General features: G+C 35.7%; 1 protein-coding gene across 7 annotated transcripts in view; it reads left to right on the forward strand.

Moving 5' to 3' along the window:
- Positions 1–15,145, forward strand: part of CACNA2D1 (calcium voltage-gated channel auxiliary subunit alpha2delta 1) — a 474,506-nt gene that overhangs the window by 351,885 nt on the left and 107,476 nt on the right. For all 7 annotated transcript variants that reach the window (XM_069461262.1, XM_069461263.1, XM_069461264.1 and 4 more), the window contains exons 8-10: positions 5,670–5,739; positions 8,286–8,336; positions 10,976–11,075. In XM_069461262.1, the coding sequence (XP_069317363.1) occupies positions 5,670–5,739; positions 8,286–8,336; positions 10,976–11,075 (221 nt within the window). The remainder of the gene's footprint in view (positions 1–5,669; positions 5,740–8,285; positions 8,337–10,975; positions 11,076–15,145) is intronic.

A 15,145-nucleotide genomic window follows, 5' to 3' on the forward strand; every position in this document is an offset into this window, starting at 1 on the left:
AGCCACTTTTGTTCATGAGGTTGTCCAGCAACTGAGGCTTCATCTGTCATCTCTCTTAGGTTGTTGTCCTCATCAAATCTGGCTCAAAACCACCACAGTCACACTTGAGGCCAAAAGAAGGGCTTGGGGATTAATGGAAAGAAACCAGCACGGCTAGAGAGTTGTACATATATCACTTCTGCTCTCAGCCCATCTATTAGAATTTTAGCCCATGGACCATCACGGCAAGAGAGAGTAAGAAGTATAGCTTTTTACAGAGCAATCAACTAATACTTGAAGGGGTACTATTACAAGAAGGAAGAAGAAAATGTATATTGAAGCCCTGTCACAGTCTGTTCCTCGACAGCTCAAGCATCTGTGCATAGCATTTTCCCCACACATAGAGCACACTTACTTCCTCCCCATAGATGACCCAAAGTCCCAGCAAGTTAGTACATACAGCTCAAAATCCAGGATCTCTGGGTCACATGCAATTCTCACCATCAGGTAAAACGTTTCCTAATTTGACTACTTAAAATACATCAGAATACCAGATATTTTCCTCACCCTATTCCCATCACTCCCTAAATATCTAATATACAGTGGTCATGTCTATGGGGTCGATATAATAAAAAAGTCCCATTTGGAAAAAGAAATACAGAAGAATCATTGATCCATGGTATTCATCATCTTCCATTCCATCAGACAAGAAGTACAAAGACCTCCTACTCTTGGATAAAGTTAAGTTTCTTGGTTCACCCATCTGTCTGTTCCTAGTAGTGTTCTGTGGGAGTAACTCTCTTGTCTAAAATATTTTCTGACACATCTGAAGGGGTATTCTTGGGACTAAAAAGCTTTTATAGCTTGTTTCTGGTGCAGGATTAGAGCCCAAAAGTTGCTTTAGGGTCAATTACGACATTTCTGTAGACTAGGTTTGTGATTTCTTTAGTAATTCAAACATCAACAATGATGCCCAGTTCGCTTCTAGTTGTTTTCTTCCAATGAATTTCTTGTGCAAGCAACTCCAGTCCTAAAATTTAGTCTGGAAATAATTCTTAAGTCTGACATATTTTATTTATTTACCAGATTTTGAAATTAGCCCACCTTCATCTCCCTCCTCTCAATGCTGGCTTACTCCAAGACATTGGCGAGTATAGAAAGTTTGAGGTTAATAAGTAGTGGACATTACTCATTTTTAAATTGTCCATCTGTCCCTGTGACAAAGGTTGCTAGCTCCTCACCAAAGTTCTGTCCTTTCATTCTATTGTGAAGTTTTCCTTTGGAAAAGACTGTGGGACCATGGACTACATTTCTCAGACCTCCTTTGCATCTGTGCAGCACCATGTGACTGGTTTTTATCAACAGAAAATGAATGAAAATTGTATGTCACTTCAAGCCTGAGATTCTTATGCCTTGAGTGCACCTTCTCTACATTTCTTCCCTCCATCCAGCAGCTACATGCCCAATACCCTGCATGACCCTGGAAGCCAAGAGTTGGAGAAGGCAAAAGCTTTAAGTCTCTGGTAGCAGAATCTACCCCTCTCCCCACCCCATGACTAGAAATCTCTAACTTAGACTGTTATATGAGTGAGACGTAACTTCACTGTGCTAAAACATGAAGGATTTGGGATTGTTCATTAAGGTACTTTGTGTGACCATAACTAATATAGAATCGTCATATATATTTTGAGTATTTCTCAGGTTAAAATCTTTATTGGGAAGCAGATAACTGAAAATCTGAAGAGGCCAGCTGTTTGCTTTCCTAGATTTTGGGGGCACCTCGGTGTGGATATATAATCCACACTCATGAGACTTACCTACCCTGGACCTGGATGTGGGAGCCCTGATGCAAAGTAGGGACTGTGGAGAATCCATTCTGGAAATACTTTTAGCCAGGCAATATATATTCGATGAGTTAATTTTGGCTTAAAAAACATCCCAATTGATTATCTTGGCTTGCAATTCAGAGCCATGACTAATACTCTAGAGATGATTGTGACAAGCCTAAAATAATGATCCACCAATTCCATCTAGGCAAAGGACAAGGAATAACTTTTAAAGACATTTTTGAATGTATGAAATTTACTTTTTAAAATTTTCATGAGACTCAAAATGTGAAGTCTTTTAGAATTAGAAAAATGCATTTGAACTTCGTAATTGGAAATGGAATTAGCTGTCATTTGAAATGGCTTTTCTACCAAGAGAATTAGTCCTCAATGTTATCATTATTTGCTTTATTATTTCCTCGTAGCTGAAATGAAAAATTAGTACTATCTCATTATTTCTAGACCATATTAACCAGAAAATGGCTCTAAAATCTGTATACTTTCTAAAGAATATTTCTCTACCACATATTTCAGTATTCTGAGTTAATGTACAGGTAAAAACACCTTTAATAAATGATTTGATAACTGCCATAGAACAACCTAAATATCATGTGAAGTAGAAAAGTAGTCCAGTAGCTTTAGTAAAAGACACATGTCAGTTCATTTTTGATCATGGAAAAAACATTGTCATAAGTAATCATTCTCACCTTTAATAACAGCATTCAGAAATGAGATGCCCACAGCGTGGGCTGTCATTTCCACTCCTCTCTCCTGCCATCCTGAAATCTTACTGGAAAGCTAAAGGGACATCTAAAATGAGCAATATTTCACTTTTTGCAGAGATTTTAGGAGCTCTGATTTCCTCTCAAAATATGTAGCTTTCACTATGTATGACTATGAAGCTGATTGTTTTAGGGAATTGCAATGTATGGTTATCCTTTTTACTACTTGATCTTCCATAATTCTGAGCCTATATAAATAACATACCACTTAAATGCCACAATGGGATTTTACAACAAGTTAATTAGTAATATCACAGAAGAAATTTTATTGTTTAATTTTACCATAATATAAATATCTTAATTTAGTATAGTCAAGGGATATTACCCAATAGTAAATATCTCAGAAAACTCCTGAGGAGATTATTAACATTTTAAATATAAATCATATAAGATTATAAATGATGTTACAATTTAATGGTCTGGCTCATACTGTAAATTCTTGTGTTTTAAATTTTTTTCTGTCTTTAAAGAAAGATATAAATTTTATGGAGCATAGTAATATATATCATAGTTAATTTCAATTAGTAATTGTAATGAAAATAGAAACCCTAGATGAATGTGATCTGTAAACAGTTCAGAAATCTAATTTAAACATTAAACATAACTTTGAAATTCTGGTTTCATTAAATCATTTCTCAAATTCATTGCTGCCTACTTGCAACTCATGGTTGCTGTTGCTATACTGGCAGTGGTAACTGATACCATTTCTCCCTTCTCCCCTGTCCATTTATATCAGTCTTGGCCTAATCACCAAAGGAAAAAAAAATACACAGAATTCTGAAGAGGGAAAGTTATATTTTTAATAAAGAATTATTAACTATGACAGAAATAGAGTAATGAGGGATTGGCTAGAGTACAGAGAATTCTAAAGAATATATGAATACCAGATATAATGTTATGTAATCTAATATACAGGCTGTTCAAAAAGTCTCCATACAAAGGAAAAATTTTATAAAATTTTCTAAGGAATATTTTATAAATGTACCTTTAGCTACAATTTCCCAATTTCCCTATGTATGGCAACTTTTGGTACACCCTGTATAATAACCCCCAGGGATGAGACAGAGTACCCAAGGAAGAGCCCCTAATCCCCCAGTACCCCTGGGCTGAGATCCAGACCTTCTTATAGAGGACATGGTTATGGCCCTTCGAGGCAGAGAGGTCACTGTGATGTCACATTGGTGGGATTTGCTGGAATTTGACCCTCTGGGGTTTGAGCTGTCTCATCTGAAGCCCTCCACTACAAAAATGCCCAGAGGGTTACTGCTGGCCAGAAGGTGAGAACACTATAGGATTCTGGGCCTGGTGAAGCTACCAGTGGTGCAGGACCATGGGGAAACGGGAAACTGCGATATTTTAGAAGCTGAGCACTGGAGAAAAGACTCTCACTGCGGAAGACAGACACCAGAAAAGTTGCACATGTTGCAAGAGCCTGTGAGCAAACAAACAAGAAGTAGGAAGCAAAAACCATTTTCTTATTCAATGTCTGTCTTGTATCATCTGCTGACAAAGTTTGAAATTGTGCCAGCTGGTAAAAGAAAATTATTTAAAGGATTCAAATCATTTTCATAGAACAAGGTAGATGGGTGCATTTGGAGGTGAGAGGCAATAATAAACATATTAATATAACCAGCACAACGTGGTACTGAAAGTAGGATACAATGCCTTTAAATGTTTAGGTATTGCTAAGACCTTAACTTGGAGAGCCACATACTATGGAGAAATAATTGAAAGTGAATTGACCTCTCTACCAGCATGCAGCATGCTTGTTGCTTAATTCTAGTGCTACCACAAAAAGGAAAAAAAACACTATTTTTTATCACTGGCTCCCAGTTTCTGCAAATACAAATTGAAAGAATTCAAGTAAATTTACCATTTCAGTGAATTGACTATGTCAGTAAATGGTTGTTGGGGGAACGTTATATTTAAACTTACTGTTTCGTGTAAATATGATTAGTCATTTAAAATGAATAAATCGTTTTATAATATAACCACTAAGAAGAAGGAAATTTCACAATCAAGAAAGAGCTTAGTTGTATATATTTTTTTGACACATCCAAATTGGCCAAATTTTATCTTAATTGGCTAACAAACCTGACTCTTAGTAAAGTTCTTCATAATTTTCACAGTTTCTAATAACGAAAAAAAGCAAAATAGATTGTGGGGCATAAGTCATATGAATTAGGAATTTTCCAAGGAGTTTAAACATGTTCAAGGAGAGGGACTTGTTCAGCATAAAATTATCATCCAATTCATCAGCATTTATGTTTCTTCATTAGGTCTAAGGTATGAGTGCATGTAAAGCATTTTAATTTAGTGTAGATTTAATTAGAATAAGTATAAATTAATTGCATTTAAAAATCAATACAATTAGATTAAGAAGTTTTTTTCCTGATTACTGAAAAATGATAAAGACTGTGAGTGAAACTAACACAAAATGGTTGGATCCATACTTGAATTACTTCACATCATTCAAATAAATTTAAAGAAAAAAAGCTTTCTATGAGTTATATTAATTATAGTTTAACTTTTCAATTCAAATTTCAACATGGACTATTATTAAATATATGAATATGAAGATTAAAATTATGCTATTATGTGATAACAATCCAAGAAAACAACAATTTTATACAGACCAAGAAAGAGTGGCATTGAATGAAAATAAAAGGAGCAAATAATTGAAAGTATAATTTTTATTAGCAGCACATACATTTTTTTGTCATGGTAAATTTTCAGCTAGTAGAGAGGAAAGAAAATGTATAACCTCTGGACACCTGGTAAAATAGGTAAGTTAGTACCCAGAACACCCCATTTCTAAATGTTACTTTTGAAATAGTATGAAAAAAGGGAATTGACTTCTGTTGATTTTTCTTTGGTACTGCTGTGTTGTTTTCCACTTTAATAAAAGGAAAATACTTAGGGCATAAAAATGGTATCTCCCATTTGAGCATTGCTATAGATAAGTGGAATTATGTGTTTATGGTGTTTTGTAATTTTTTTTAAGTTTTACATTATTTTTGTAGAGCATATCTAATACTTTGATGTACTTTCTCTCTGTCTCTGTCTCTCTCTCTCTTTTAAGCTTCTCCATGGGTTGACAATAGCAGAACTCCAAATAAGATTGACCTTTATGATGTACGCAGAAGACCATGGTAAGAATTTTTAGCTGGCCGTGTAGAGATGAAATGGAAAAAAGAAAGTTAACTTTTTTGTTAAAAAGTTGGAGGTAGCCAGGCGCGGTGGCTCACGCCTGTAATCCTAGCACTCTGGGAGGCCGAGGCGGGTGGATTGCTCAAGGTCAGGAGTTCGAGACCAGCCTGAGCGAGACCCCGTCTCTACTAAAAAATAGAAAGACATTATATGGACAACTAAAAATCTATATAGAAAAAATTAGCCGGGCATAGTGGCGCATGCCTGTAGTCCCAGCTACTCGGGAGGCTGAGGCAGTAGGATCGCTTAAGCCGAGGAGTCTGAGGTTGCTGTGAGCTAAGCTGACGCCACGGCACTCACTCTAGCCTGGGCAACAAAGTGAGACTCTGTCTCAACAACAAAAAAAAAATAAATAAAAATAAAAATAAAAATAAAAAAAGTTGGAGGTAATCATTTCCTTATTAGGATGAATATTATCTATTACTTATTAAAAGTACCCTGGTGATCTTTTTTAAATAAGTAAATATAATTCAAGGTAAATGAAAATGAGGAGTTCAAGTGGGTAATGATAATATTGTTGAACTGATTTCTCATATTTATTTCAAATGGACTACTTTAAGTTTTATATTAAAAACTGTCTCAGCACTAAATCTCTTTTAGCTGGTGGGGATTTCCAGTGAAAGGCTTGGTCTACTTGGAGTAGAGCTCTAACAAAGAGATGAGATAGGGTAGAAGATGGTTTGCCTCTGGCAGTGAGCTAATGAGAACTGGCCCCAGGCTAAAAGCTGCCGCTAGTTATATTCATATAGCTTAGGATTTATTTTTTTTCCAAAAAGAGTTTTATTTGTTCTTTACTACTAAAGCCATTCATTCTCCTAATGTAAAACTCAAAAAATACAAAAAAAAAAATCCATAATTGTACTCACTGGGCAACAGCTATTAATTTTTTTTGTTTTTTTAACCATTTATTGTTTTTTATTTGAGTTTTTAAAAATGTGTTTAATGTGGGGATATAGATTTTTAATGAGTTTACATTATATACAGCAAAATATTTTGTGTCTCACACTTTTCATATTAATACCTTTGAGTACATATTCATGATAAGAAATATAACATCATTTAAAAGAAGGCTGTATGTTAACTTATTTATGAAATCCCCTATTGTTGGACATTTAGGTTATTTCTAATGTTTTGCCTAGGGTTCAAATTCTAAGCAGTATAATATTTGATTTAAAAGGCATGTATTTAATGCTTTTTAAATGTTCTGCTAAACATCCCAGTGGCAATTTACATAAACACCAACAATATATAGTAGTGATAGGTTTACATATTGTTCTTATTAATGTCTCTAATGTGTCCCTATGGGGCAATGGTTGAGTAGAGGCAAAAATTATTATATCACATGGTTTGGGTTCAGGAATTTGTTGTTTTCAGGGAAACCTAAATGCTAGGTGCTAAACAGAAGAAGCAGATAATATTCTGTCTTCTCATTTTCCCATTGAAAGGCATAGCAGGATCAGTGTTAAGATGCTAGGCATGAACTAGATTTGCCTTCCGTGGTAATATACCTGCAACTCTGCCACTTTACCTTATTGTAGAGAAACAAGCATGGGTGCAGGTTATAAACTCTAACTGCTTTGTCAGCACATAGTCCAGGATAGATATTACCTGTGCTGCATGTATTCTGAAAACTAATTGGCAAGTTGTCTGGCAGGTTTCTGAGAAGTTAGATTTAGAGTGGTGTGCAAAGAGGCCTAAGAGATAAGAAGAAAGTTGAGTTCAGGTGCAGTCCTTCCTGTTGGAGAAAACAGGCTCCCTATCCCCCATCAGTCTGTGGCCAGGCAATATGAGCTTTTTAGGTCATTTACCTGCAATCACTGAACCTCTGCATAAAACTCTCCCAGGGTCTCTTTAAAATGCAGAGGTTCTGATTCTGTAGGGTTGAATTTGAGAATCAAGGTTTTGAACTGATTCTCCAGGTGATCATTCAGCCGTGTAAAATTTGAGAACCAACCACTGGAAATTCTTTGTAACAACATTATATATTGCACCATTTTAAATTACTTTATTGGCCTATTATATTTCTTTTTTGATGTTGTTTTTCATGTACCTAGAGCACTTAATCTCTTTTTCTGTTTATTTTTGCATTTAAAAATTTAACAATCTGTTATTTCCTAGAGCGATTTTTAAAACTTGTGGTCAACAGTTGAAGTGCAGGATAAATTTTTTTCCAGAAAAATGTCCTTTCTAAAGTTGATTTCTTTCACTGCTAGTATTAAAATACATGTCTTTATCTTTTGTTACATATATCTAAAAAGTAACACTTTAAATGCCATGCCTCTGACATCTCTAATGTTATTTTAAACATAGCTTTTTAAAGCTGACATTGCAAAATATGAATAAAAGACCATTGTCTACTGAAATAGAATGGAAGTGTGTCTTTGCTTAGAAAGACCTTATCTCAGAAATCAATAAATGTCAATTCAACAAATACCAATGTTTGATATTTTGCAAGAGAAAAAAAATATTTATATGGTATTTTTTCCAGGTATATCCAAGGAGCTGCATCTCCTAAAGACATGCTTATTCTGGTTGATGTGTGAGTAGTTAAATATTACATATTTATATGTTGAGAATATAAGAGGATTTGTAGTTAACAGTAAAGTAATATATTGGGACTTAGAAATTTTGATATGCTAAAAAAAGAGTAATTATGATGATTTATACCCAGATATAGAAGCCATATTAAGACAATAACAAAACAAACAAAAATTTTTTAATTGATAAAGAAAAGAATCTATGTTGGAATGGGAAATTGTGGCATAGTTCTCAAGTCTGAGCTTTTTGAAACATTATTTATTTGCCTCCAATTTTCACTTTATATTTTGAAAAATATTTAAAGTACCAGGTTGCTAAAACTAAGCAGTTCCTGGCACAAAAAGGAAAAATCATTTAGTTGGCACTTAGTCATTAATGATTCAGTTAACTTTTAGGAATTTGCCCACAAAGTAGGTAAATGTTAAATATACTAAATGTCAATACTGGGACTTTTCCAAGGGAAATGATGATATATAAGAAAGAATTCTAGGAGTTTTTATATTGGTCATTTTATTTGTTACATTGCTTTGAGTAAAGATATATGTGTGTGTGTATTGTAGATGCATGCGTAGACTCTTTCTAATAAGGTTGACAATGCAAATGTAGAACACTGAAAAGATTATATCCTGTAGAGATTTACTTTGTGATAGTAATATCAAGGAATTAAAACATGAAGTATAAAGTATTTAGATTATATTCTCCAAGAGAAAAAAATATATTCTTTGTCTCGTTAGAAGAAACAAAATCTAGTAATTTGTAGGCAACTAAATCAATATCACAGGCAATTATCAACATTTGAATTTCCCATTTTTACCTGAAGTAAACAAGTTCAAGTTAGTTGTCCAAAGCCTTATAACCCAACCTGAAAAAGAGAAGATAACCTAATTCGACAAATGTCACTTAAGTGGTAATTCCTATTGTATTCCATAAAATGCATTTAAGCCACATGTTGCTTTAATTAATGTATTGTGTGGATCTTATATCATATGCTAATCCTTGACATTCTTCTTAAGTATAAATCTAAATGGCAATGCAATATATTATAATCCTATTGGATGTAAGATAATTTTCAGAAATAATTTCTTATATTAAATTCTGTGGAAATCAAATGTATATCCCAAGATAGAAAATATAGGAATTGAAATACTATTTTTAAGAATTATTTCAACAGAAATATATTAAGGTTCTCCTCCATACAATGTGGTAACACAGAGGCACAAATGATTAAGTTATAGTCCCTGATCTCAAAGATAATTCACTTGTATTAGGGAAACTAGACCACATTAACAAATAACTAAAGTAACTGCAGAAAGTAATGGATATAAAGGATGACATAGCACCAAAGGAATCCATAAAAAAGAGAGAGCACTTTCTCTTATGGTGTCAGGAAAACATTAAGGAGATAATTGGGATTGAATCCTTATGGCTAAGATTTTTACAAGGCAGGCATGGGAGGGGAGAGGAAAGAGATTAGAATTTCAGGTGGAAGAATTGCCAGAAGCAAAGTGGCACAGGTGAGACTATCTGGGGAGCTGTCTGGAAGAGGTGGAAGAAGGAGAGAGAGAAAAAGGCTGGAACAGAAGCCAATTATGAAAGTATGGGAAGGCAGGGCTATTGAGATTGCTGAATATTTAGTAGGTAACTATGAGCTATTAAAAGTATCAGATCACGATATTTTTCCAGAATTTTCACCTGTTAGCCCGTGGAAGAGGAGACTAAGAGCTGAATAGAGTAAGTGGCTGTTGTTCTAGCTCAGTGTTTTTGTGCAATGAAGACTGAGCCAGGGAGGAATGAGGGTGGAGGGGAGACCACTACTTTGGGAACACTGGGAAGTGGAATGAATAAGGGAAATTGTCTGAATGGGTAGGAAGGTTGAGAGGGGGAAACAGATTGGATGACCGACACAGAGCCTGTTTGGTACCAAGAACACAAATAGAAATGAAACCATGTTTGGGAGTAATTTGTCATTTTGGACATTGAGTCTTAGTTGTTTAGCAGACAGCTGGAATGATAAAACTGGGAAACTATTGGGAGCTGGAGATGTATTAATAGAAGTGGGAGTTAGTTGCCTAGAGATGAGCTCCGTACATAGGTGAGGTCACCAAGTATCATAGAATATGTAGAGAAAAGAAAAAGACTAAACCCTAGAGGATATCTGCTTCAGAGTACAGAACAAGGCATATTGTCCACAAATCTGTTGTAACAATTATTATGTGGCTTTATAATTATTGGTTTAATCAAATCAAACAATGGGCTTGCTAAGGCAATGACTATATCTATCAACGTCCGTACCTCTCACTTTAAACTTGGCTAACAGAGAGCTGGTATTTAATACATATTCCCTGAATGAGTGAATATGCCATCAGCATCTATATTTTTTAAAATTCACTTAACATGTAGTTTTGATAATTTCAGTTAGAAATACATACATGCTGATATTGATAGAGAAGAAAGCTTTCTTACTATTTTCGTGCTATCAAAAAATCCAACTTTTTCTACTACTGATTTTTTTAAAGATAAAATTATTATTTGAATAATATATAAATGATCTAAAGTTAGTGCATAAGTTGTCTTTCCGTATGATGTTCTTGATTAAGTACATGGTGAGTAACATGTGTGGACCCATTTGTCTATTTATAGGAGCGGAAGTGTGAGCGGATTGACGCTCAAACTGATACGAACGTCTGTCTCCGAAATGTTAGAAACTCTCTCAGATGATGATTTCGTGAATGTAGCTTCAGTAAGTATAAGATGACTGCATTTTCCTGAATTAAACTTGCAATTTCTATCTCCCCCTGACTTTAAGTACTTTATATTTTTAATCTTGGATAGGCTGAAATATCTCTGATATAAGACTATCTTACCAAGCCGTCCTTAGAGACTGATCCACATTTAGTTCCATTCCAAAATTTCGTTTTTAGTTTGTAAAAATTTGCTCCTGAATAAAGTAATTGAAGTAATGAATATAAATGAAAAGCATTCGACACATTCTCCTTCACTCAAAGGAGCTTAAATAGGTAACACGAGCCCTTTCACTCACTGATAACATTGGAACTCCTAATAAGTAGCGACTTGGCGAGAGGATTATCTGGCAAGTTTGTACTCATTACGGTGTTCATTTTCACCCTGGATGCATATCCATAGCAAATTATGTTTTTAAAGTATGTTTTTTCTTATTAACACAAGAACCCATAGACATTTGAATGTGCTCTTGTTAAAATCTTTTTTCCTCAGAACCACTTTAGACCTTCCTACTCATAGCTAGAAAGTACTAAACTCTAAAGCAAATGAAACAAATGAATGTTACTATGTCTCATTTCAATTAATAAAATATATGCAAAATATTTTATGGACAGTTTCTGGTGGATATTACTTTAGATTTGAATATATTCATAAAGATATAAGTGGAGGAGGAGAAATTTGTGGGGAATTTATTATGTATTGAAACTAGATTTGTCTCTGAAATCACTTGGGAGGAAAAAGTTAAGTCAGGCGATTTACTCTCTTCACTGGAAAGATACCACAGGGGAGGAAAAGAAGGTAGGAGACCTAGTATCATCTTTTGTTAACTAAAGCTCCAGGGAACTAGATTATTGGTATTTACAAAGAGGTAGAGAATTTATCCCTGAAATGCTTTCAGTGGGCTATTCCTGGTGAAGGGTAGCTATAGTAAATAGAATCCAATATCTATGAGGCAAGATTCCTGGAAAAAGGTCTCACTGGTGATATAATTCTCTGGGCAATAAACTGGAAATATTTCATAGTTTAAATAAGTTTACAAGGAACACCGTGAAACTCTTTTTGGTACTTCGTTTCATGTCGGCTAGAGGGATGTGTCCAACACAGGAAAGAAGGCAGGGAGCCATCCTCCATGTACCGACCTCTGTCTGCTTCATCTGAACCCTAAGAAATCCTTTAGCTTATATATATCCTTGGTGTTAATTAGTACAATTTTATACTGCATAAAATCTCTGATTCACGCGAGTCTGATTTTACCATTTGACCCTGTGTGCTAACTCACCATTTATTTCTCAAAATGCAAACAAATGTAATGCTTGATCTCCCTAATAAGATGATCAGAAAAGATACTTATTTAGCTTTATTTGTATATAAACATATTGTTCATTACAAATCAGTGGAATGGTTATTAATAAAATACTATCTTTGACATAGAAAAAGAGAATATCTTAAAAACATTAAATTCATTGCAGATTTGGCATATCTAGGGAACTTTGTATAAAACCAGCAGTATTCAGTATGGTAAATATCTTAATTTGCCTTCTTCCAGAAGCTGAATTTCACTCATAGATTCGAATGAGTATAGGTAGTTTATTTGGGAGGTGATCATAGGAAACACTGTTAAAGAAGTGAGAAAATGAGTCAGGGGAAGGAAAGACGCCAATTAGAGGATCTTAAAGGAACTTAACTCTGCTGCGGAATTCTGGAAGCCATATAGCATATTCACTTGTGTGTTATCCTGCCCCGAATTCAAAGGAGCTGGAGTGTTAAGTACCCGCCGTCCCCAAGTGTGGGGAGAACAGACTCTGGCCACAAGAGGGAGTACTGAAGCAAAAAGTTTTAGGTGCTGGTAGGTAGATGCCCCGCCAGTATCCACTCTATCCAGTCAGCGATTCTTAAAGATGGAGACTGGTCACACTTTTTAAAAAACAAACAAAAAAACCCAAACATGGTGTATCAAAATGGTGGGCTTCTAAAGTTAGAACTAAGGTCAGAGTTTATGTTCATCTTTTCTTTTCTTTAATTTATCCTTCCTAATTTCCCTGCAACCTTGGCCAACTCTTGTGCTGGTAGCTTGCTTGGTGGGATGACCCAGACTTTTATGCCAGAAGCCTATGAATCCATGGTTTCTGAGCCCACTCACACAGTGGCTGCTGCAATGGTCCATTTACAGTTATCTCCAGACATGTACTTGGGTGAATCCCCCTGACTTCCATGCATAGTCTTTCCTCCTAATGTTGTGTAGCAGCAACCCTCATGATAATCTCCTTGTCAACTGGAACCCTGCCAGTGGAAAACATTCGTGTGTGTGTGTGTGTGTGTGTTGGTCTACTGTCATGAGAAGCCCAAAATATCCAGATAGTAGCTATAGATTTAGGTTTAGTGAAATTCTTAGTGGGACCCTGGGAAGAACACTGTTTATCCCCTCCAACACTACCCTTCCACCCCAAACACATACACACACTTGGAAAGCAGAATATTTCTTTCAGCAGAGCCTACAGTTGCAATGACAGGAAATACACATTTCCCAAGTGGATCACTTTGATTTATGGTACGAGGGGGACATTCCTACTTCCTCCCCTTGGTTCCTACACTAATACTATATTGAGAACTCTGCACTGGCCGTACTCCAGTGGGTTGGTCATTTACCAGTGGCAGTGGCTACATCAAACTTGGTGAGAAAGAGGCCACACTTTTAAGCCCATGCGTATTCTCTCTATCTCCCTCTCTGCTATCCAGCTGTTCCATTCTTGAGCCCATTTTGCAATCATTGCAGCTGCCACATACAGAGCTGGATGACCTCCAATGGACAAATTAGTTTATCTACTTAATTGTTCAGTACCTTCTCTGTGATAAATGCCCTCTAGAGAACATTGATGTGAAACAAAGAGATCTGCACACTTCATGCCCACTCCCACAGGTCCATCCTCATGCTTTTTCTGAAGCATTCATTCTTTGTCTGAAGATCTTCTAATCTTGCTCCTTGCAGGTCTTTGGCCAGCTAGCCAAGCACTTTACTGCCATATAAAAGTCCATGTGTTTTCTTATTGCAGACTACTTGTTTTTCTATACCAACTTGTTAACCAAGTATATTTTGCCTCAAGATCCCTCAACATTCATTCCCTGGCATTTTCTTCCAGTATCTGCTGGTTCTTATCAGGCAGATCCTGCAGCTCTTTTCTTGAATATCATCTTTTTGCTTTCCTGGAGCAGAAACTTCCCAGTGGACTATGTTGAGACTTGGCCTTCTTATTGCCTAGAGCCATGAGTTGAAATAAGATCAGATAATGAGGAGATTAAGCATTATCTTTTATAGTCTCTAGAAACAGAGAAGTTACTACCCCCAACTAAGGGGAACAGTTTCCTTCTGCCTATCCAGAGAGTATAGACAGATCCAGAATTTCAATGTGCTCAAATGCATCTAGTCAGACATTCTTAGCCTCATTTTAAGGTCCCACTCCTTGCCTATTAATGCCCTGGCATTTGCATAGAAACCTACCAAGGTTGTGAATGCAGACTCCTGTATAATTCTGTGATTCTCATAGGCCAATTCTGAGCCAAATTTCTAGCATCTACCGACCTTCCCACAACAAGAAATGAGAATCTCTTTATTGGCTGTCATAGAAGTTTTCTGGCTTTCTTACTGTGCCTTAGTTGATAAGTTGGCTGACTTGAGGCTGTCATTTTCTTCAGTGAAATATAACAACTGTCCAAATCTTAGCCTGTGGTTCCTATTTCCCCCTTCTCTTTCAAATGCTAGGTGCATCTCCTTCCATCTGTGTTCTGTTCTGATCACTGCAGATAAAAATTTTAGCAATTGTGATGCTACAGTATGTGAGGAATTCTCTTGACTGTACAGCCAGTGGGGCACCCAGAGTCTTCCTTGCCATATGTTTGGTGAATGATTCAATTCTAGAATCTCATCCTGAGGATCTGCTTACTAAGACCACTGCTGATATCAACTTAGATTGGGTTTCCCCAGATAAAGTCACTGAGGAGAGGATTCAAGCACAAATGTTTTATTTGGAAAGTTAACTCTGGGAAAGACTGTTAGAGAATTGTGGAAATTAA

The sequence above is a fragment of the Eulemur rufifrons genome, chromosome 29 (assembly GCF_041146395.1).
Source record: "Eulemur rufifrons isolate Redbay chromosome 29, OSU_ERuf_1, whole genome shotgun sequence".
NCBI lineage: Eukaryota > Metazoa > Chordata > Mammalia > Primates > Lemuridae > Eulemur > Eulemur rufifrons.